Source organism: Hakea prostrata, chromosome 1, assembly GCF_041222555.1.
Source record: "Hakea prostrata isolate BN-2017 chromosome 1, UWA_Hpros_2, whole genome shotgun sequence".
Lineage (NCBI taxonomy): Eukaryota > Viridiplantae > Streptophyta > Magnoliopsida > Proteales > Proteaceae > Hakea > Hakea prostrata.
Window position 1 is genome coordinate 16,981,429 of NC_142600.1, and position 24,935 is coordinate 17,006,363.

General features: G+C 36.6%; 2 protein-coding genes across 7 annotated transcripts in view; both read right to left on the reverse strand.

Moving 5' to 3' along the window:
• Positions 1–6,037, reverse strand: part of LOC149027922 (TRAF-like family protein) — a 28,844-nt gene extending 22,807 nt beyond the window's left edge. For 2 of the 4 annotated variants that reach the window (XM_089167106.1, XM_089167104.1), the window contains exons 1-11: positions 5,816–6,036; positions 5,512–5,575; positions 5,145–5,292; positions 4,887–5,044; positions 3,906–4,171; positions 3,559–3,777; positions 3,361–3,469; positions 3,144–3,259; positions 2,589–2,687; positions 413–522; positions 68–142 (exon numbers count right to left, since the gene is read on the reverse strand). In XM_089167106.1, coding sequence (XP_089023232.1) covers positions 68–142; positions 413–522; positions 2,589–2,687; positions 3,144–3,259; positions 3,361–3,469; positions 3,559–3,777; positions 3,906–4,171; positions 4,887–5,044; positions 5,145–5,292; positions 5,512–5,560 — 1,349 coding nt within the window. In that variant the 5' untranslated portion in view covers positions 5,561–5,575; positions 5,816–6,036. Of the gene's footprint in view, positions 1–67; positions 143–412; positions 523–2,588; positions 2,688–3,143; positions 3,260–3,360; positions 3,470–3,558; positions 3,778–3,905; positions 4,172–4,886; positions 5,045–5,144; positions 5,293–5,511; positions 5,576–5,815 lie in introns of all 4 variants that reach the window. The other 2 variants (XM_089167114.1, XM_089167111.1) reach the window with 2 other exon arrangements.
• Positions 6,038–14,891: 8,854 nt separating this feature from the next.
• LOC149027923 (uncharacterized protein At4g14342-like) lies at positions 14,892–22,467 on the reverse strand. 3 transcript variants are annotated; one of them, XM_089167121.1, is made up of 5 exons: positions 21,941–22,347; positions 20,213–20,252; positions 18,717–18,802; positions 18,468–18,591; positions 14,893–15,353 (listed from the first exon to the last, which is right to left on the reverse strand). In XM_089167121.1, exons 2-5 carry the CDS (start codon positions 20,216–20,218, stop codon positions 15,306–15,308), a joined length of 264 nt encoding a protein of 87 aa, XP_089023247.1. In that variant the 5' UTR covers positions 20,219–20,252; positions 21,941–22,347; the 3' UTR covers positions 14,893–15,305. The 3 variants fall into 3 exon arrangements, with proteins under 3 accessions (XP_089023253.1, XP_089023247.1, XP_089023244.1); XM_089167118.1 differs by lacking the exon at positions 21,941–22,347 and adding an exon at positions 22,364–22,467 and having other exon boundaries at positions 14,894–15,353; XM_089167127.1 differs by lacking the exons at positions 20,213–20,252; positions 21,941–22,347 and having other exon boundaries at positions 14,892–15,353; positions 18,717–18,808.
• Between the last annotated feature and the right edge of the window lie 2,468 nt (positions 22,468–24,935).

Here is a 24,935-nt window from a genome sequence, read left to right on the forward strand (position 1 = left end):
GTATTCTGAATGTAACATAAAAATGAAACATTTCAATGAGTATCATCTCAAAGCTACAAGTACCCACCATTGGTCAGAGAGGGTTGGTCTGATAAAAGCATAATAATGTCCACCATGCACCCCACCGCTGTGAACCAAGACACTGCAAATCCAAGAATGTGTTAGATAGCTGAGGAAATACCAACACTACCCAGCAAACACCAATCAACAAAAAATTTGATTGCTAAGGAATTTTTTCAATAACTAGATAGCTCAAGATTAACTACGCATCACTATCCCAACTAACTGGGCTGTCTAGATGCTTGTCCCCCAAGGCTCCAATCAGTTAAGTGAAATTATACAATTATATATCACTTACGCATTGACCTCAGTAGTTGAATCCACACAGTTTAATTCCTGAAATGACTGATACCTGTGAAGGGTGTAGAGGTTACGAACTCTCCGATCAGCATCAGGCGACAAATATTTTCCATTCTCTCTATCAAGGTCTAATTGCAGAGGGAACTCATAACGGTCATTTATCTACATCAATGAAAGTCAAATAATAAATTAAAATTTTTTAGAACAGAACCTCAAAAAGTAAAGAGGAGGAAATATATTCTTCCACACAAAAGACATTTAGGTTTTTTTATGATTAACAACAGAAATTCAGGTCATTGTACAACAAACACAACCATCATAACAAATAATGACCAATAAAAAGAAGCTCAGCTGCTTAATAAATAAAAAATCACTATATAGAACAGCCAAACACAACCACTATACCAAATAATGAGCAGTAGAAGGAAGCTCAGCTGCTTAATTAAAAAGATTCAGTATACAACCATTTGAAATTAAACTTCAGCGACAGTCCTTTGGTTGATCCAGCAATGGCTCCAAAAAGGCACTTATTGTTATTAAGCAAGGAGGAACACCAAGGGGGCAGTGCTATGGTAGCATTAATGTCTACCTACAGCGAGGAAGCAATTCCCCCACAAAGCTTGAGTCTGAGACTTCTACCAAAAGACAGCAACCCAACCCAACAAATGGTAACTGCAATACTGGACATTGGAGAAGTTAATAATATAGTTATAAGCCTTCAATACAGTATTGAAAGGAAACAAAACTTGTGGCTGGGGCTTCAAGAGCCAGGTATGTATCTTATCTCTGCTGCTCCTCTCTTTCTCCATTCTGGATTGTGTGTCTAGCCTTCTTCTTCATTTCACATTTCTCAAAACAAAAAATTCAGAGGGATCAATGGTTTATCCTATAAGAATCAATTGTAGAGGGGGAAAAAGAGTTCTGGTTTTTGGAATTTTTTTTTTTGGGCCCCCTTTTTGTGGGATACCAGATCCCCTGCAGTTGGGTTTTCTGCTAGAATCAAAGGAAAGGACTCGATCGATGGTTCACAGAAGAGAAGGAAAGAAGGCGGTAGGTGGGATTTGCAGATTGTGTTCAGTGCTGCTGGTCGCAGAAGAGCAATCGGGAAGATGAAGAAGATGAAGAGTTATGGGTTGAAAGAGATTGACAGAGACAAGTGATGGATTCTTCCGCTTTGATACCAAGTTGATGGCAGACCATTTAGGATAGGGAAAACCTAAAGGAAATCCAGAGTTGCAGGGGAGGAGAAAATATATAAGAGAAGAAGCAGAGTGCTCTGCAAGTGCGCGCGCACACACACACAGAAAGCCACGCGGGCTCTCTTGAACCATAATTCATTCTAAAATCCATTCTATTCAATCACCTTTATAATTGGAGATTATATCATATATAAAGAAAATTAAAAGACTGAAAATAAAACTAGCTACCTAACTGGGACTCTAATTCAAGTAAGGGAACCAAAAGGCATTAGGAACCAGATTGGTCTGCCGACACATTCAGGTTTGATAGAACCCAAGATCCTGTAACCAGCTTAAGGCCTGAGAGAAGCAATCGAAGAATTGACGAGGAGGAGGAGAACAAGGTGTCGTAGGCCAAGAAGAGGACCCATGATTAGATATAAAAATTCTCTAATTGCAGGGCCTGATTTAATAATAACTTTTAACATAAAAGAGAAGTCTTTTCTGCCCCTAATTAATGACGGTAGAATTACAAGGAAAAAGAAAACAAAATAGCCCTGAGCTACTAAAAAAAACAAGACCAAAAGGCCCTTTTCTGTCACCACTAGAACAAGAAATTTCTGGTATTGCAGGACTTCAACAGGTCAGTTCAAGTCAGTGCATCTGCATTACTGGTTAACAACCTATCATTTTATTCACAAATTCAACCAATTAGTTGTACATTCTTCTACAAAACATCTCAAAACAGTCCCAATTAAAATGCATCTCCTATTTTTAACATAGAAAATGAACTTCTACAACCCTGTGAAAGGAACCGACATAATCCACACCAGCTGTTATGGCCCCATGAATCTGGCTAACTACCATCCTTCACAGCAGTAAATAAAATAATCCTAAATAATCTATATCCCTGATTTTATTATTCTTTTCTTACTCAATTCACCAAGAAAGCCAACACAAATCAAGCAAAGCTATAAACAGGATAACTGGCAATCATATAAAACAAATTACAAATCATGATCCAGAATGAGCAGCAGCAGAAAAGCCAACCTTAACCATAGTGTCCCGCATGAAATCATACTCGAACCGTTTAAGCTGAAGTTGAAGGACAGGGGGGAAGTCAATGAAGAGGACACCCTTCTTTGCATCCTGAACAAATCATAAGTACAACATTTAATCTAAGAGTCATCGTCAAAAAGTCATCAAACAAGAGAGAATTTTTACATCATTGTACCTTACAATTAAATATAAAACAAGATGTAGACTATATCCTAATAATGTTGAAAGAAGCGGACTGTACTGAACATGAATATACTAAAAATGACAATATCTGAAGACTACAATAGATGAATTTGGCAGCCCCAAGGAGTATAGACTAATTAAATAAGCCTTTCTTGAATTTACATTCTTATCCAAACTGGATCATCATAAATGCCTTCCAAAATTCATTCACTGTGTGATGCAGGCCATGTGTGAGATTCTACAACCTGTGAGTTTAAGCTGAGATGGTTCACTCATTACTAATTCTTATCATCCATTCAAAACAGAGATGGCTCCCTCATAACTATATTGCAAGCCGTTCATCCTAAACAAATTGGCTCTTACCTGTAGACCATGTTGCTCAGCATGATACTTGTTATCACCCTCCAGGCGTTCAACTTCCACGTACTTATCAAATGAAGCATAAACATCTCGACAGCCTTTGACATCAAGCTGAAGATCTTTCACATGCATATATTGAATTGAATACCATGTAAGAATAATGATTAAGACCATGTAATACTAGTGTAAACAACTGAATGCTGAAACTAAAAAAGTATACCATAAAATGACTCCTTTCTTGTGGACTTGTAGTCTACATTGATGCACTCAATATAATTCATATGGTGTCCTTCAAACAACTGTTGTATTGTACCCTCCACAACAGTGCCCTGAGCCAGTAGATGAAAAAGCTAAGTTCAGATTGTCTTAATAAATCAAATGAAAGTGGAGGGGGGGGGGGGAGTAACACCAAAACCACCTTCATTTTATCTTCCAGCTTTTCGGAAAGAACTCTGTTGAGTTCTTGGACGTCATGTTGCATGAATGAATCATATGTGTCCCATCCAAAAGATTTGGTCAGCTCTTTTGTTGCAACACTGTTGTCACTGTACTGAAGCTTATAGAATAAGCTCTGCAGAGCCAGAGGTATGCTCCCTGATGGCATATCGTTCTCAGTTGTAGGCATATGGTACACCGCCTAAATTTCACAATTGAATTTAGCAGTTATTCGTTTAAAAAATGATACATTGAAAAAGGGCAACAGCAGCAAGGGATGATATTATAAACTAGATACTATATAGCGGGAAAACAAGTGCAAGTCTTGACCTTTCTAAAGTAGGGGATATGATACAGTGTTTGGAGAAGAGAATTCATATAGCAGGTTGCCCCTTGGTTCTTAAGTCCAACATAACCCGTTTCCTTTTTCGAGTCATAGGTCCAATAATCTACAACCCTACGGACAGCAACCTCAGCTTCAACTATGACTGTATCATTCACAAGATATCCTCTACCAGGGTCATAGAGTTCACTGAGAGGCATGAACGACGTAAAACCCCAGTCACTCTCTCGAGCATTGAATTGATGCTGTGTGTCTACAAAGAGGAAAAAATCGAGTTAATAACAAATCCAGAGGAATACCAACATTTCCAGAGCTCTTTCATCAATGTGAAACAAACTAAACACCAATATCAATATACACTGCAAGTAATATCATCAAACCCTGATGGAGTCATTTTAATTTGAACAAAGGGAAAAGAAACACTGAACAGAGACTACTTGCAGAAAAATAACAAATTCAAATCATCTTACATAGTGGAATGTATCTAGCATATGAAAAAAGGGGACTTGACTACTTCTTGTAAGAATCTACACAACAAATACACCTGAAGGCCATGACACAGCCACCAAAAGAACCTTTTTTAAGGCTAAGTTATTCTAAGAATGAAACCAGGAGTGAAATGGTACAAGCCTAACATTCAAGATGGTGACAAATACAACACAGTATTATATAAGTGATCGCTAAAGAAGTTTGACTACAATTATATATACGAAGTTCGAAACCATAGTCTAAGAAACCCTTTCAGAAAAGTTCTTGTCAGTTGTGCAGTAGGAGTGCAGATGGGACAACACAGTGACAATATATAAGTACACATGGGGAAAAAAGGGTTAGTTTGGCAGTAATGCATTAGCGTCGGACACAAATTTCGTCTAGCACAGCACACTACACAATTCCATAAGCAAACCAGGTGATTTTACAAAGACATTTACCCAGCACAATACAACCAAAAGCAATGGTGAAGATAATACCTTTTCTAACAGTGTATTTGTTATGGATTTGATTAATCACAGCCAAGCTGAATTGGGCGTATCTACTCCATCCGTAAGGCAAATTCACTGAATCAGCAACATCGAGATACATGGACAAATGGTCCACGTTGTTTCCCTTGGGAAAAATGAGCACCCGCCTGCCCAAAGCAATGCAAGGGTCATTGAATCATCAGAGAAAATAGATAAGAATCCCCATTATTGTAGAAGTAATGAGAAAGGGAGCAGAGATCAACCTACCATTTATAACCCCCGACAAAGAAAACTTCAGAGTAGTGCTTCTTGGCGTTCAACCTAGTAAAGTTCTCAATAGTCCACGTGAATCTCGAGGAGGGAGGGTCCTCAACTGGTTGATTCTCAACCGTGCTTTGAGTCTCGGCTTGCGCAACTACTCATGAGTAACAGAATAATCAGGAAAAAGAAAATACAAAAACCCTAAGAACAGTCATCGTTAACAAACTATGAGGCTCACTGCAATTCATGAATCACTAAAAGACAAATTTTGAGACATGTTCGAAGAATCAGGCTAACCAGACGTAAGATACTTATAAACCTTACGTCGCAAAATTCACAGTACATGCTCATTAATTAACAATAAAAGCATCACCTTCCATTGGCTGGGGACCGTCTGCGAACTCCGAATGAGGTACCAGCATCTCTTCGTCTTCCTGCTGCGAAAAAGAAGTGCGAATCAGAGCTTGGATCCAGCCAAACAAAACCCAGTCAATTGAATCAAAACCCTAGACATCCAATAAAACTGCAGGATAATTGGAGAAATTCAGGTTGATTCAGAACCTCCGAATCAAGAGCAAAACCCTAGGGATGGCCAAATCGATGAAACGTAACTACGATAGAGAAAGAGAACCAACAAGAGGCTGATTGAAGACAAAAGCAAACACGGAATGAAATACCGATATTAGGTTGAGACTTTGAGAGAGAGATGATTTTATACATCTAACGGTGGAGGAGTCATCATAGTCATTGATGGTGATAAATGGTTAGTCCGATCAACAAATCTGCGACGGCGAACAACGGTGAACTGCAACGACGCAGAGACAAACAGAGAGAGAGGAAGAAGGAGAGAGAGAGAGAGGTGAGGAGACTCTACAAAGAGACAACCGAAAAAAAAAAATTTGGAAAATGACGGAGGAGTTTTGTTTGGGGGAGGGGTATATCTGGAATTTGATGCAACAAATCGGAGACGGAGGACTAGAAGTAAGATGAAACGAAATACCATCTTACTGCCATGTTATATGCTCTCAGGGTTGAAGACGTTACCGGGAAAACCTTATTATTTTTTTATTATTTTTTTATTTTTCTATTATGATATGATTGATATCCATATCACTTTCTTGCAGTACTAGGAATGTTACGCCTCGGATCCATATCTACTAGACGCAATCTACCGTCTATCAGCTTTTGAATCTCTTGATTCTCTTTATCATTTCTCCCCTTAAAATGCCTTCTCCACGTTTATAATATGATGATGATGCATGACACGTATATGTTATGTGTATGCAGCATATCATAGACTATATGGGCCTTTTTATTTTTATAATATTTTTTTATATATAAGAAAATTAGGGATGGAGATATTACATATGCCGCCAGGAACGGTTGAACCTACAACCTCTCTATTGAAAAAGGAGGTTATTAACCATTTCAAGAACCCTCCGTTTACCACTACTTTTTTTGATCTTGACCATAACAAAGACTTTTTGTCGATGATTGATTACCTAAATCTGTATTAATACAGATGAAGTTTTTACATGAAATGTAATTGACTATTCACATACATAAAGAATTCTAGGGGTGGGGTTTGCAGCCAAGACACTTACTTGCATTTTTATTTTTTTTTAGAGAAGCATCCCAAGCAAAGCTCGGGGACATCCGATTATAAAGATCAAGTATTCAAGGGTTTGAAGATAGCCATATAGTCTTGCGTGTCAAGGGACATAGCTTTCCTAACTAGAGAGTCTGCAACAAGGTTGACCTCTCTAAGAACACTACTAAGGGATACAAAGTTAAAACTACATGATATGGCTCGGATATCTTCAATAACACTAAGTACCTCGAGAGGCGGAGTTTGATGTAGGTTCTTTCAAATATGAAATTAATTCTACCAACATGTGATGGATTTCCTTCTTCTATTTATGAAATCTCCAAGGAAGATCGTATTAATGGCTATGAAGTTAATAAGCGAACATTACATGTGTATGTCGAAGGTGGGGCAAGTCGTTTCATAAGTTTTGCTCTTAAAATGTCTCTTTGGGTGGGTGTGACGATGGTATACGCTATACCCACCTACCTAAGTGTCTGCAAAAGGAGTTCTCATCGTCGCCGATCTCACTCACTAGTCGTGTCACATTTAACTCATATCCTAACCAAACATTTTAAGAAATTGAAGTTTTCGATAAGATTATTGTAACCTAAGGTGTGACTATGCTTTTAGATACGATCTTCTTTCACACGGAAAAGTTTTATAACCATCTAAATTTATGACAGATTCTTACTTCTAATCCTAAAAGGAACTGAATCCTCGACTTCATTCTTCATATCATGAGACATCAGTATTACTTAGCTAATTATTAAAATTAACATTTTATTGATCATAAACATAATTTGGAGAACACTTCATCGTCAAGTTAAATAATTAAGTTTGAAAAAAAAAATAAATTTAGAATATGACAAACCACAAGTAGAATTTTGCATCCATCTATGGTAAGGGATTGCGAATTGTGAACAATGTTTTAACAACCCTCAATAAAGAAAGCAAAATTTACCAAGAAAAAAATGAAGCAAAAATTTCTTCTTAAAGTATTTGTGGAGGTAAAGTGTGGCCCCACTCTAAATTCAGCCACAAACCCTACCTTCTATGACAACAATAAGGTAATTGTATGAGAATATTGCTTTGCCCATTGGGTAGTTGTTAATTACTTTTTGTGGTACTACATTGTTAAGCATGAAAAGATTGGGAGACATGTTCCCCCAAATTGATTGGTTTTAATGAGTAATTCGTAGTAATTAACCTTCTTTGCTTTCTACCATGAAAACAAATCCTCTTTGTTGGGTCTATTTTTTTCATACAAAATTATGTAATATGTGATTTTAATTGACTAATTTTTTTGGGCATATTTGGTTACATGAATCAAGAGATTTCAAATATCTGGATTCATGAATATGAGAATTATACCCGTTTGGTTGTAAAAATCTCTAGATTCATGAAATCTAGAGATTGACCTTTTTACACTAAAAACGTGAATTTGTAGACAGGGGTGGACCCACTAAGGGGCCGGGGGCCATGGCCCCCCGGATTTTTAAAATTTGTTATTATTTGCTTATGTTTTTCATTTTTTATATTAATTTCTTTATTTTTCCAGCTTTTTTCTCTTCTCACATGTAAAATATCACTATTCCCCCCCCCCCCACAAATTTGAAACCAAAATTTTCTATTTATTCTCCTTCTATAAACGTGGGTTAAGGGGAATTAAGAATTAATTCTCCATCTCTTCTCTCTCACATTTTTTTTTTTTTTTGTACATAGGCGGGTCAAAAGACAAAAAAAAAACAGAAATAAGATTAGCTAGCTTGAAAATCAACACGGAGAATCTCCATCAAATCCGGAGGAGGCTCCTGAATAAAAGATCGTGAATTTTCTGGATCCATAGAGAACCTAGACAACCAATCTGCAGCTTGATTATCATCTCTTCCCACATGACTGCAACGAACATGCCCTCTAGAGACGAATAGATGGTGAATTCCTTCAATTATCTTGACATACTTTCCTCTCTCTTTATGACCTGGATCGAGCAAAGAGACTGTTTGCTGGGAATCAGACTCAACTTGGACTGGCCAAGCTCCCATATTTAATGCTAGTGACAAACCTTATTGGATTGCCAATAAGCCTGCTTCGAGAACTTCACAAAGGGAAATCCTTTTAGTGAACCTGCCTCTAAAATTACCATCCTTGTCTCTAATGAGTCCACCTAGTTGGGCAAATTGTTGTCGACTATTAATAGCAGCATCGGTATTACATTTAAACCAGCCCTTTTGGGGGGCTTCCATCCTATAGTGTATTTCATCTGCATGGGTATTTTAACTGAAGAACAACAACTTCTCCATGCATTTTGTATTCCATCAAAGTATTCTTCAATAAGAACTCGACCATTCCCAGGCCTCACAAAAGATTCATCATGAACATCTTGATTTTGTTGTAATATTAGTCCCACATCGACTGATGTGGCAATATGTGGAGAGGAAGAGGCTATAAAAGAATGCCTATTCCTTCTTCTTTAATGATCCCAAATATCTTCTCTCTTGAATATTTCTTTATTTATAGTGGAGTTTTATCTCTTGCCCATATATTATTGTGTATTTCTTTTCTCTTAGTTGTTATTATTGTGTTCTTCTTTTCTCTTATTTGCTGATTGTTCTATTCGGTGGGTTCTTCATAACCCGACAGATTTCTCCACCCCCATAGGAAGTTAAGAACACAAGCAAATTTTGCTGCCCAGTCGTGCTTCCATTTAGCTGCTTTCCCACATATATTCTCTGCGAACCATTCTTCTCTTTTGCACCCATAGAACCATGCATAGTGTCTTTGTGGCACCAACTGATTCCAAATACCTTGAGCAAACATGCAGTTACGAAAGACATGGATATTATCTTCCTCATCCCTAGGGCAAATACCGCATCTACTACTGTCCATCAGCTGCATTTTCCTCATACGATCATTAGTAAGAAGTCTATCCTTCGAAGTTAGCCACTTGAATGAACAAATTCAATTGGGAACTTTTAATTTCCATAAAGTCTCCCAATAGGTAGTATCCATCCAAATACTCAATCTACTCAAACCTTTCGCTGCTAGTGCCTCGTAGGCAGAGCTAACAGAGAATTGACCAGTTTTAGACAAGGACCACAACACCCTATCATTGCCTGCTGCTGAACTGGGGAATGTACAAACTTCAATTTGCCCCCTAATGTTACTTGGAAGGTATTCTTCAATTATATTTGACCAAGTAGCTTCATTCTCTCACATCTTTTATTCCTATATATTCTCTTTCTATAAACGTGGGTTAAGGAAAAGTTTTGAAAAAAAATATGATTAAATATTCAAAACGTCATTTCTAATGGAAATTAACTCCTCAATCCCTATTTATTCTCTCATTTTCCTATTTTCTTCTTATTTATTCTCTTCAGTTTCTTTCTTTTTATTTATTCTATAAGTGCGGATTAAGGAAAACTTGGGAAAAAATCTTTTGCACAATTAAGTTCTCTTTCTCTTTTTCAAATTTTTTTTTTCTTTTACTTATTTTTATGTTATTATTTATTTGATTTTATATTATTTATTTTTGTATTTCTTTTGCAGGTTTTATTATTTGATTTTATATTTTAAATAAAATGTCTATAATTGTAATGTAACTAACTACCATTGGTTTGCATCTCTTACTTAAATTTTTTTTTTTCAAATTTTTTAGGGTTAAAGTCACGTGTTTTTTTTTTTTGGTTGCCAACCCCGGTTTCCAAGGCTTTGCCCTGACTAATCCGGTGTTCGACCGGGGTCGCACACCTGGCTGTGGTGGGTGAGTCTCCCAGAGGGGATTTTTTGCATCCACAAGGTTTCAATACCGGAACCTTGCTTAAGCGGACCAAGCTGCTTACCACTTGGACAACCCCAGGTTGGTTTTTTTTTTTAAACTTATGCTTTAATTTACCTATATATTGTTGAAAAAAGATACCATTATTAATAATTTATCTATTTTTGTCAAATATATGTGGGCCCCACAAAATATATGTAGGCGTGCTTCCCCAATTTGAACTTTTATTATTCGCCCCCCCCCCTATTGAATCCTGGTTCCGCCTCTGTCTGTAGATTTATGGGTAAGAGGTAAAATCCGGAGATTTAAAAAAAGCTATACATTTGCACATTCACAAAAATCACGCTTGATCAAATAGTTTTTTAGGATGAATCCACAGATTTCATTACACAACCAAACATTTAATTTTATAAATTATGACTCCATAGATTTGAAGTCTCCAGACTCATGTAAAGAATATTGATTACTATGAACAACCATTTATTGTAATTGTGAAGCCACATTAGCAAACATATTGAAGGATTTGCTGTCTAATCCTATAGTTTCATTACCAACTTTAGGACAAAATAATATATGTGGGGTAGATTGGTCAATTTATTAACTGTGTATGCCAATTTGGGGGAACTTGATCGGACAATATCTTTCTTCTCCACTATATATTTATTACTAATTATTTTTTTCTATGAAAAAGATTCATTACTAGTAAGTATTTCCCAAGATAGTCTTAGAATCTATTTACATTCAGTCAATTGTTCAAACTTTCCATGTCACCTTCTAGGGAGACTGTAATCTGTAGGTGAAATTCTTACCCTTTTACAAAAGAAGAAAAAGAAGGTAGAATTGCTACCCCATAAAAGAATTTTTAAAATATTTTTAACCAGAAAAAAAATATCCAAGAGCAGTTTTAGCATTAAACTCAAATAAGAAGAAAGAAAGCAGAAGGAAGGAAGGAAAGGGGGAAAATAAAGATTCACCTTGTAAGAAGGGTTTGGGTGACTTGAGTTGTACATGTTGGAGAGGTTGTGGGTTGGTCGGTTGGTAAAACCAACACCTCTCGGTGGTGAGGCTATATGTGCAATCCTGCCTAATGTCATATTATGTAGTACCGCCATACTCAATATATAAAAAACCTTCAATACATATAATTTTTCCCGCAAGAGAACAAAATAATTTCAACAATTCCATATGCAAATTTATCTTACCAATTAAATTCTACAGGTTAACAGACCCCATTTATTGGATCTTGATTGGCTAGTGTGTTTGAGGTGATGGTGTTTGTAGTGCCCATTGTTGAATGCACACCACGTGGATTTCATTAAATTTTAACCGCTCAAAACACCATGTGCACATATAATCAACTAAGTGGAAAAAAAGGAGCCAATTTTTTTCTTTATACGAACTAAACCATGTTTTGAGTGGCTATGATTTAAATAGAATTCACGTGACGTGCATCCAACAAGGGGCACCATAAGCACCACCACTTCAGATGCACTACCGAAGTAAGATCCCCATTTATCAGACAGTGGTGACATAATCTATAGAAAATTCGGAAAGCTAAAGCTTTGCTTGGTTGCAAAGTGAAGTAAATGGAAGAAAAATAACCTTGAAGGGCTCAGTTGGTCAAAAACCAACATCTCTAAGTAGGAGCAAGAAAGAACTTATCGCCGAAATTTGGCAAAATATCACCGAATTTTGGTGATTTTGCCCACTGGCAAACTAAATCCCCACCCCAAAACAATATTTGCGATATATCGCCGAGGCTAATTATCATTTTTTATTCAAAATATCACGATTTTTAACGATTTTTGGCCCAAAAAAATTCGTCCGAATCGAGGTTTGATTGTGACTCATCAGTCATCACTCACGTCAGTGCACAATGCACTCATCCACCCCTCTGGCCCTCTCTTGTTCTCTCTCTAATCTCGGGTTGGCTACCATTGATTTAAAAAATAAATAAAAATAAATGTGTGGTGTAAGATTTCCTGGTTCAAACTTTTGGTCATTGTAATTAGTGTTCATAGTAAACTGTAAACTTCACTTTACCTTCCCAAGTTTCCTTTTAAGTTTTTTAAGTTTTCTTATCATTCACGTTAGCCAACAGATTGAGGAGCAACTTTTCCGGTGATGGTGAGTTGAAGAGTGGAATCCGATCGTTTTCTTTCTCACCGTTTTAACCTCACTCTTCAGAAGCTCATGTGTTTTCGACCACCATGGAAATTTTCAGCGAAATCTTGGCGAGGTTTCGCCGTTTCGTTGGTTTCAGCAAACTGTGAACCGGCGAGGTTCGCTGAGATTTCATTCCTTCAGTAGGAGGCTAGAGTTCAAATCCCTTCAAGGCCAGTGACAAAGTCCCGCCTTATATTATATAATACCACATCCTTAATATATAAAATCGTCTGTTACAAAAATAAATAAATAAATAAATGGAAGAAAAGTCCTTTTTTTTAGTAAATTAGCCTTCATTCAAAGGGAGAAATCGATGCAACATGGGTACATAACTCAAGGAGCCTAAGAGAGGAAATAGGCCAAACAGTACTGCCTTCAAGGGACACAATCTTCGTGACTAAAAAATGAACAATATAGTTCAACTCTCTAGGAACATACATGAAAGAACAAGCTTGAAGCTGATGAGAGACATAAGAGATATGAGATATCACTAATAATAGACTGAACCACCTAGGAACCAACTCCATGACCTGATTTCAACCATTTCACAAGCGTGGAATTATCAGATTTGAACTCCACCCAGCTCAATCCTTCAGCTATAACCCATTGGACTGCTGCTAACATGGCTAAGCTTTCTCCTTCCAAACTCTCCTACATAAAGGCTGGTTCAGAAACCACAAATTGGATGCTTTCCCCCTAATCAAAGACAACAAAGGCAATTCCACCTCTATGGTCTTCTAAAGGAGCTGCTACATCTCTCCAAATCTTGGCATGTACCTGCTCTTCTTCATTGCTAATAGAGTGGGCTACGATTTGGGTTTGAGGAGGACTAGAGGAAGGTTTAGCAGAGATACTCCAAAACTCATGATGAGCTCTTTGGCCTTTGCAACAACATCTTCGGGATCTGGGCCATTACTTCTAAAGTTACTTTGTTGCAAGTTAGCCATAAATTACAGCACCCAAAGGCAAAATGGCTTAAACACTTTCGAGCCGTATCCTTCGAAGGAAATTTAATTCTCTCCCAACCTTTCAACATTCCAGCTAAGGACAATGATGAACCTTGATTGATCATAAAATGGAGTCCCCTTCCAAACCACATTGCTTTCTGCAAAAGGGCATTGGGATAATAAATGGGTTGATGTTTCTCTCTCTCTATTCCACATCTCTTGCACAAGGGGTCCACATTAACACCACGCTGACCACAAGCTGTAGCTACCCCCTCAGCACAAATCCGCCATAAGAAATTTTTAATCTTCAGGAGGGGTCCCCTTGTCTAATGCCACGCGTGGGTGTAAAAGAGCTCCTCTCTGTAACATTCACCAATAGAGTATAAGAAACTGAGCAGATACATTCTATCATCAAAGATACCCATCTATTTGAGAACTCCATTTTTAACAGCAATGCTTTAATGAAAGGCCATTCTAGCCTGTCATAAGCTTTTTTTATGTTCAACTTCAAAGCCATAAACCTAGCCTTCCTTTTCTTTCTGTGCTTGATATAATGAAACAATTAATGTGCCATAAAAACATTATCAAAGATCAATCTGTCTGGTACAAAAGCCGACTGAGCAGGTGTGATAATACCAGCTAATGATTCCTTTAGTCTCTCAGCCATAATCTTATAGATAATTTTGACAATAACGCCACAGAGACTGATGGGCCTAAAATTCTCCGCTTTCTGAAGAGTTGCAACCTTGGGGATAAGGCAAATAATGGTCCTATTAAGGTTTTGATGTAAAGTACCATTATCAAAAAGAATTCCACAATGAATCTATGTATATCATCTTTCGTGATTGACCAAAAGGCAGAACATGGGGGAAATGCATCGGGCACAAGGCTTTTCAAAGGTCCAATATCAGCAAGGGCATTATGTGTTTCATCATAAGAAGAGAACATGCACACTTAAAAAAATTAAGATCCCCAGAGACCGAACACTCTACTTGTTGCAATACTAGCTCTAGGGCCTCACTGTCAATACCTTCAGATGTCACTACAGCTTCAAAGTGATGATTGAGGTCTATATAAACTTCACCAATCGTTTCCGTCCATTCACTATTATTCAGCTTTAATTAAAGAATTATTTTCCTTTGGCACCTTTGAAGAATTGAAGACAATCCCCTCTTTGATCCAGGTAATACTAGAGTTATGTCTCCATAAGGTGTCTAATGGAAGAATGGCCTAGCAATTAAAAAATTGGCATAGTCTGACCTACTTCCCTGAGAAGCCCTCCCGATAATGAATGTTGTTGAAGTATAATAATTGGATTTTACACGAGTTTATGCATTTATAAATTTGAATTCTAAATATAGAGCAAGAGTTTAATACAGAACCAGTAGGTTACATTAGGATAAGGATTACCCAACCCAAATCAACATCGGAAATCGTACTTTGAATTTTGTAAATTAGAGATGGAGTTGGTAAGCTGGAATTGATTAGGAGTTCATCGATAACTGCTTAAAGATGCATAAGACTATTAGACGAGCAAAGAATATTATGGATCCAATGTTGCCACTAAACAAGAGATTTGGTGGTGCTATGGTGTTCATTTATCCAAGCCATGGCTCGTTCATAAAAGTAACACCGCAGTACAATCCCTCGACAAGAAAGCACAATCAGGAATGCTTGACTTGACAAACATGCTAATCGTCTTCTCTTTCAGGGGGGAGACCGCATGGTAGCAGCATTTTCTGCACAAAAATATCATTTGCATGAGAATTAGCATAAGTGTATACAAAAAGTTAATTTCAACAACCAGTCCTTTGAGAAGAAACAACTACTTACTAAAAGTAGAATTCATATCAATGAGAACGCATACCACCCAACATAAACTACTTCTGCAAGGAACAAGAAGAAACTATGACGAGAAAGACAAGAAAAACTACTGTCAAAGAATAAATTCCAAAACCGAACGGGGTAGAGAAAACGTCCCAAACTAAAGAAACTACTTAGAACAACACACCTAGAATGTGATAGTGGATAAATTCTGGTAGCAGGCTTATCCCTATTTGTCCAAAACACTCACCAAAAGCAACAAACTGAAGCCTTTAATTCAACTAACCGGTAACATGGGTCATTTCAGAACAAAATAAGAAAACTTCTATCCAAACAAAGGTAAATGCGAGAAAGAAGGGGAAGGAAAAAACTCATCATCTGTGCAATTTTCTGATCACTGAATGTTCTCAAGATTATTGATTTCCTTCCAACGAATAAAATACCAACCTGACAACAGTTTCTGCCCTACTAATTGGTATAAGAGTATTGTTAAATCCACTTTGTTTCCAAAATAAAGAAAATGCCTTCACACTAGCAAAACCCAACAGCATGTCCAAATGGAGTAGTGATCTATCCAGAACTGAGACAGGCAGATAAATGTTCGCAAACCAGATTTGACTTCCTACAGTTTCACTCCTGGGTGCGAATATCAATGAAGAAAACCAAATACAAATAGTATCACAAGAACTGATCCCCACATAAGTACTCTAAGGGAATTTTGTTCCCTTTCATCTACTCTCAAGTAATCAACTCAGGATGCAAATAAAAATAATTTGATACCAACAAGCAAAATTATAGGAATGGGAAGAACCCATTTCAAACTGCATGCAGGACAAATTACACCCCATCACCCCACCTGCCGGAAAAAATAAAATAAATAAAAAACCCAAGATGGACAGCTCCTCCACCTCCATGCATAAGCAAACCATTCATGTAGGTTTTAGGATTTTAGGAATGATTTTTTTCACATTAGGGTCCCTTTAACGAAGGCTAAAATCAGGTTGGGTTCCCTTTAGTGGCTTAAATTACATTTGGGTCTAGAGCCAATTAACACCGTTTGAGACATGTTAAGTTCATTTGACAAAATTGCCTTTGTATTAGATTAATGGAATGAAATTACTAATATACCCCCATACCCTATTCTCAAAAACTATATAGGTGGGGGAAGGAATTCTCCCTTCACCCTGCTGGGTAACACCAGCAACCCCCCCCCCCCCCCCAAAAAAAAAAAAAAAAAACCACCAATTTCCAGAAAGATAACGAAAGGCGCATAAGGCATTTGAATCAAAGCAAAGAAGCACCCCTAAGATGATAAGCAAACGATTGTGGTGCTGCACTGCAATGCGTTGCACGATCACGATTTTTATCCCCAAACGGCCCCATGTGCATTCCGGGCAAGCCAAGAAGGCACCACCACCACCGCCCCAACACAACTCATCATTGTCACCAATGAGTAGTAGTCATGCAACTTGCATGTATTATTGATATTAAATAGATAAATTCAGTCTAACACTGTCTCCCTATACATTTTTTTTCCTTTTTTAACTCTCTTATAATTCAAAATGTATGTTGTGAGAATAATGTGAAAAAAAAATTTAATGATAAGTTTTCCATTACAAAGATTGAGCCATTGGAGAAAACTAATTTCGTAAGTATATGTTGAACATAAAACCTTTAGATTATTTTTATTTTAAATTATAAAATTATGTTGATCATGAGCATTCAGATATTTTCATGTTTAAGATCATTTTTTTACAAATAAAAAAACAGAAATCTCCTTCAAGTATCTCAATCGTTTTATTCATTAGTTGTTACAATCGTAATTGTTCAATCGAGTTGTAAATTTAGTCTTTATGTTCCACCTAAATTCCCTTCACCCGCAAAATCAAACTCTCGCATTCTCAAGATTCCAATTAATATTTATTTAATTGTACAGTAATGGGTTTCTGGTGACTTGCGGGTGCCAGTGTTGCTTTCTAGTTCTTGACTTCCATTTGATGGGGAACTGCTGGTTTAGGTGGAAACCGTCAATTTACAGAGCACCTTCTAATGCAAAGTCAGGTGCATTATGCTGTCCATTTGCTGTTTATAGTTTGTGGAAAATAGGCATTAGTGGTTTGCAATCTCAGAGATGCATTTAAGTGTCAACGGTTTGTTTCACTAAAATTAATGGGAAAACTGGTATGATGTTTGTTTTTCGAATTATCTTTTTCCCCACATTTTTTGTGGTTTCGAGTTCATGATTTGAATACCCTTTGCTACTTCCCTCTATTTGGTTTCAGCTAGTTTATGAACTTTGCAATAAAATTTTCATTTGCGAGTATAACTAAGGCTTAGATACCTCGTTCATTATCTGTTTTCCATTCTGTTTTCATATTTTAAGGTCATGTAGGTTTTACGATCCTGAATTCTAGATTCTCATGTGCCTCCATGCTGAATTAAACACTAAGGAAAACCCAGAAAAAAGGGAAGAGAATGACGGAACATGCAGAGAGTTGCTTCTTAATCGGCGGTGTTCTTCTTCCTTCACCTTGCCGGAAATTCCTTCCCACTTTTTTCTTGGTGGTGGATGGTTCATGGCGGTGGGTAGTTTTTGGCAAGGCGAAGGGGGAATCCCTTTGCCCACCTATATTGGTTTTTAGGAATAGGGTAAGGGGGTATGTTAGTAATTCTTCCATTAATTTAATACAAGGGTAATTTGGTCATTTCATGAATGAACAAACACCTCTCGAACGGTGTTAGTTGGCTCTAGACCTAGACATAATTTAAGCAACTAAAGGAACCCAATCCGATTATAAACTTCACTAAGGAACCTAGGTATACAATTTTCTTTATGAAATCAAGAAAAACACTTGCAACAAATTATTCTTACAATAAGATTTTATATAGCAATGAAAAGAGAGTATGCAAAGGCCATTATAGCCATTCACATATAGTGTGCAAGAGTAATATGATATAAACAAAACACCCATAAGCCCATCAAGTCACTATAAAATTAAATGGCAAAAAGATTCAAGCGTAATGTCTACCTGCATAAAATTGTAACGTTCTCTTCCTATTGATTCATTTTCTGCAATAGCAAAGTACGCAAGTATGGGGTAGTGGCCAATGTACGAAGCATAGCTGTCTCGCTGGATATTTACCGCCCACTCACTACAAAATAATATATATAAATGAATGAACAAGGCTTTGACCCCCCAAAAAAAAAGAAGAAGGAATAAGACCACCCATTATAAAGAATATAACAGAAATAGATGCATAAGGAATTAAGGACTAACAATCGATTCAAGTCAGCATGCCCAGTGCCAACATATTTAGCTTGGAGATGCTCAAGCTGGGAATTGATGTTAAACCTATCACTTGCCTGCATTAAAATCAAAAGATAAATTACTCTATGGGGAAGAGCAAACACAAATGAAAAGAATATAAGAAGGATGAAATACGTCAAAGTAAAATAATACACCAAACTACTCTTATTACAATTAAAAAAAAATGGCTGTACACCAAACCATTAGATGAGATGAAGGTCTAACTGCTGTACAAGGATGTGTGCCCATCCAACAGCTCAAAGTCCAATGCACCATATACGGCCATGCATGAAACCTCTTACTGGAATATCTTTACACAGTAATACCAAACAAAACACAGGCAAAGAAAGCAGAAAAGGGAACGGATACATCTAAATATTGAAAAGAGATTTCAAGTTACGGCTTTAGGATAAGCCTTTGTCAAGAAGCATGCAGTAAGGGAAAAGAATATCATGGTCTGAGCTAAACAGCTATGGTGAATTCTGCAGACCCCTTAAGGCCATATGATATGCGCTGAAAGTATCAGGACCCACTTTTTGGATGGCCAATTCCCCTTGCTGTTGGTGATCATCTCCAGAAGAAAGAAAAGGAAGAAAATATCTTTCCAGTAGTTTGGTTTGATTTTTTCACTAGGTTCAAATAAACTCATGTGGTGCTAGGACTGGTTCTCAAACAAACCAGAAGTTAAGGGAAGCAACAATTATGGTTCTTCTACACAGTTTTGCAGTTCCAGATATTCAGGAATCGTACTTTTGTGTAGGTTGTGGGCTTATAACAAGGTTACTCTCTCCTTTATTTTATTGTAGTTTATTAAGGCTAGGATATGTCAAGATCCTTTTGAATCAGTTTCCTTATTGAGTTAGGTTTGTTCAGACCGCAGATAGGAAAACTTCCAACAAGGAACTGTGAATGAAGGAAGCTGGCAAGTGCCATCGTGTTTGGGTGATCCTATTTCAAGAGTTCAACATAGAAAATCCTCAATATGGGCTGGTATTGGCCAAGACTGAGTCATGCTTTCTTTTGGATTTATTTTTTATTATTTTAAAAAGAACCACCTCCAAACATTTTGAATAATGAGAACAGCTTTTTTTACAAATTGACAACACAAACACCCCCCCCCCCCAACCCCCAAAAAATAAAAAGGTCATCAGGCATTTTCCTAGTGGTCAAACTCTTGTTGAGCAAGTTGGTTAGCCACGATAACCCACAAAAACCCAAATTCATCCACACCTGATGTGATATCCACCAAGTTAACACATCTAACTTTTTTCACAAGATGTGACATCTCATTCTATCATTGAAGACATTTACAGAAATCATTAACACTAGACAAAGTAATGAACCATTAATAATCAGTAACAAATTCATACTTGGCTATGATCTTATGTCCAAGTGTCAGATTATCCTACTTGAGAAAGCAATAAACCGTCAAAAGAGATAATGATCCATCATAACCCAAAACTTACCTGCATGTTCACCAATTATACAAGATTCTGCTACCTGATTCTGATTTTAAAAAAAAATCACAGAATTAGGAATGAACATCATATTAGTTAAGAACAGAAAGTAAGCCAGTAAAAAAGGAGGCAATGGTTTGCTGAAATATTAAAATTTCTCCGCTTGAAGGGCAAGGGGTCAGAGGTGGGGTTTTCTTTTTCTCAGAGGTGAATACCATATTCATTAACAAAAGAAGGGGGAGGGGGAGAGGAGGGAAGTCCCTGTGAATTGCAACAAAATTCAGAAAATATTGCATCTTCCTTGGTAACTGAAAAACATTTGCTAGAGAATTCAGAAAATGCTTTAGTATGAAACATAAGAACCCAAAATCTACATCCACACACTGCATCCGTTGCACATTTAATTAATATTTGCAAGAAGTTTCCTTCAATGGCATTGAAACCTGGCATACCTGTTATAACAGTCACCTTTCCTATTTACTCTACAACAGCAGTTTTTTTTCTTCTTTTTCATGGGCATATTTTTCCTTTTTAGTATGAACAGCAATTTATGACCAAGACAAGACAAAAAGTCATCTACATTAAAAAGATACAGGAAACTATAGCCAACTACTCCAACCTCAAGTCATAGAAAGAGAAGGAAAAATCAAGGATCCCCAACTCAAAAGGAATCAAAACCTAATATCCTAATCGATCACATAGAATTCAATGGAAGACTAGAGTTCCAAAACCAGATTCAGCAGGACCTGAAACTGTTTGGTTTCACTCCTAATGTAAAAGTTAAAGCTAAATATTAAGGAAAATTAAAACCAAATATTTTGGAAGGGGGGGGTCCAAGGTAGTATGAATCCCCCAAAAACAATAAACTAAGGCCACGACTAAATAACAAATCTATGAAAATACTTAACCTAGCAGGTTAAACCCTAGTCTACCAAAAGTAGCTATAGAGAGATGAATTTTGTTCAGATTTAATCATTTGATCGTTTAGGTTCATTATGCTTTCAATTATCCCAAATATCATCACTTGGTGTTTGGATCCTTATCTGGATAAAACTTAGAACTGATTTCAAAACTGTCTGCCATAGATTTTAGACATCAAATGATTTGAAGAAGCATGCCTATGATTTTTTTTTTCTTTTTCCGGTTACTAAAATAACAAGAACCTCATGGGAAACAAACAAAACCTTAGTGCTAGACATGGTAACCCCCAAAAAGGAAGGGGGAAAAAGATGGTAACCCTAAACTTATGAAGTGCCAAAGATCTATTTCGTTGGGATTTCACCAAAACAATGATACACAATATTTATTTCAACATTTGTGTGAGAGATTCCTTAGGCTGACTTTGTGATATGGATTGGAAAATTTTGTGAACTGGGTCCCATTAGTGATCTCTACATGAGATATCAGCTCAGCAGCTTTGCACCCCATATCTTATATAGGGCCATGTAAACATTTAAGTCACTCTAGTTTAAGTTTTCACTTAACAGTTTATAGTTAAGATTTTCTATGACGCCTAGAAGAAAAGGTAAGAGAGACACATAACTCTATCTCGTCTGCAGACTACTGACAGAAACAATACATACTAGCCATACGAGTTCGGTTCACCACTTCACCTGCACTTACAGCCGCTTACTGTTATGGTTCCTAAACACAACAAGAAGAAAATAAACTTCCCGTGTCCTGAAAATTGCTAAAACCGCACAGAAAATTAAGCCAGCAAAATAACTGCGCCCTCACCGCTTAGTTGGTCCGATCTGATGGACGAATAAAAGCTCACTTTGGCAACAAATCCTGTTGCCCAAGACTAAGAACAGGAATTACCTCCGCAAGCTTAAACATCTAAATGTACAGCCTCTATATGTACTTTTGACAAATACTAAAATTAGATAGTTTATATTCATCCAAAAAAGAAAAAACTACATAGTTTCAATACAGCCGGAGCAAAATAATGGTGAAGAAACAAAAATCTTGAACTTGTTTAAAACACAAGGAAAAAGCAGGTAGATCGAAAATGCTAGTTAGGTCACAATTATGTAACGATAGCAAAAGGGAAACAAGTGAACCGTGAAATTCAGAAAACAATCCAAATCAATCCAACCCTAGTTCTCTATTATAGAAATCAAGAGCCAGGAAGATGAAACGAATAGAGGATGAACTTACCTGTAAAATTCCAAATTCACCGTCGCTGCTCTCCTGCCAGAGCCAAATACCTGCGCCTTCTCCATTCCTTGGCGCGGTGGAGGCCAATGAGCTACTGAATTCTGCCACGTGTAATATACTTATCTAACGACTACGATAAAAACCTTTCTTTAAGACAACTAAAACTATGTAGTCACTGCCAATGGAAGGATAGTGCAGTGATTGAGAACTCACCTCTCCGTGGAGAGATTGTGGGTTCAATCCTTACCGGCACTATATGTAATTATTCTAACCCCAATTTCCCTATATATAAAAAGCGCATTTGTTACAAAAAAAACTATGTAGTCTAGTCCGGACTTGTTTACCAAAAACATAAAAAACAACAGGTCTCGATCAGAATCTCTCGTCAAATCATCAAGGTAATAGATTACATTCGAGGAGGCATTAATCATTTTAAACTTAAAAGCAATTAGTTCGGTGCTCTTGTGATGTCTCGCATTTTTTTAATATTATTATTTTATATTATGCGAAAATGTTTCAATCCTCAAAATTATTAAAGGATCATGGTGGTTGACTCATGTCTCAATGGTTTAACCAAATAGTTTAAGTGTAATTAAATTATAGTTCAAATGGAATTAGATTCTAATAAGTATTTTTGTCGAGATCCGACATCGTTTGTGGGTCCCACAAAGATGGAATTAGACTGAATCGAAATGAAGGAAATGATAAGCATAATTCTCTTAACCTGGAGGTATTAACATTCGTATCTCATAGTGGACCTTGCGTGAGAAAATAGAGCAAATCCTCAAAATTATTAAAGAATCATGGTGGTTGACTCATGTCTCAATGGTTTAACCAAATAGTTTAAGTGTAATTAAATTATAGTTCAAATGGAATTAGATTCTAATAAGTATTTTTGTTGAGATCCGACATCGCTTGTGGGTCCCACAAAGATGGAATTAGACTGAATCGAAAGGAAGGAAATGATAAGCATAATTCTCTTAACCTGGAGGTATTAACATTCGTATCTCATAGTGGACCCTGCGTGAGAAAATAGAGCAGGCTCGCATGCCTATAAACTATACTCATTAATGTTGGGTTATGAAAAAACCACATAATAAAATAATCAGTAAATAAGAGAAAAGAAAAATACAATAATTTACGTGGAAAACACTTAAGGGCCAGTTTGGTTACATGAAATTCATGAATCTGAGAATTATATCCGTTTGGTTGTAAAAATCTCTAGATTCATGAAATCTAGAGATTCACCTTTTTACACTAAAAACGTGAATCTGTAGATTTATGGGTAAGAGGTGAAATCTAGAGATTTCAAAAAAACTATACATTTGCACATTCACAAAAATCACGTCGATCAAATAATTTTTTAGAATGAATCCACATATCTCATTTCACAACCAAACATCTAATTTTATAAATTATAACTCCATAGATTTGAAATCTACAGATTTGAAATTTCTAAATATTTGAAATCTCTAGACTCATGTAACCAAACAGGCCCTAAAGGAAAAAACCACGAGCAAGAGATAAAACTATATTATAGATAAAGAAAATATACAAGAGGAAATATTTTAGGATGAATTACATGTGGACGTGGAGACATCCTTTTATAGCCTCTTACATCCTACATTTTCCCACATCTACTTGAACTGGAACTAAAACTCTCAACAAACTCCCACTTCTTTTTAATGTGGGATAATAACTCCCACTTCTAGATGCAGGACTAAAATTATACAAGAATTAATGTATATATATATATAATATAATTTGAAAGTTGATGAGAGAGGGAGGATGTGACGCCTCCCTTTCCCCCCACCTAACATGGAGATGAAATATAGTTTAGGTGTCATTTTAATAAGAGAGGAGAGAGAGAGTAAAGAGGTGTGATGTGCCACTTTAATGAGGATGGAGAGAGAAAATAAAGAGTTGAGGTAGTTTTGTGCATGAAAGCAGAAAAGAAGAGAGAGCAAAAGCAAAGAAGAGAGGTGAGAGAAAGAAAAGAAAAAAGCGAAAATACAGATAGAGAGTGAGAGACGAAGGAAAGAGAGAAATTAAGAGGAGAAAGAGGGACTTGAAAGAGACAGGAAGACAGAGATAGTTGAAAGGGACAAGAGGAGAGAGAGAATGCAAAGAGAAAAATACAAAGATGAGAGAAAAGAGAAAGTAAAGAGAGATAAAGAGAGGGAAAGCCTCTTTGGTTCCCGCGTACTCGAAAGTAATTGATAATCATCCTAAATACAAGAGAAAGAGCAGGCTCTAACTAAGTCAAGATCAATAGATGTACATGGAACAAAAACAGAAGGAAGACAACCATGATATTATAAGTGGGTGATTCCACTTAGTAAACAAATAGCATTTATATGTTAATATAAATTTTACATTATTTATTTACTTGTGCAATTTATAGAAGTCAATGATATATTGCTTTGTGAATATAACAGAAGTGGATGAAATTGAATGCCAGCTTAAGAACTTGATGGAAATGTTTGAATTGAAATGCTAATAATATGCTTGAACTGTTAAATTATTAATTTAAAATGATAATTATGTTTGTTAAACTTATAATTATCATGTT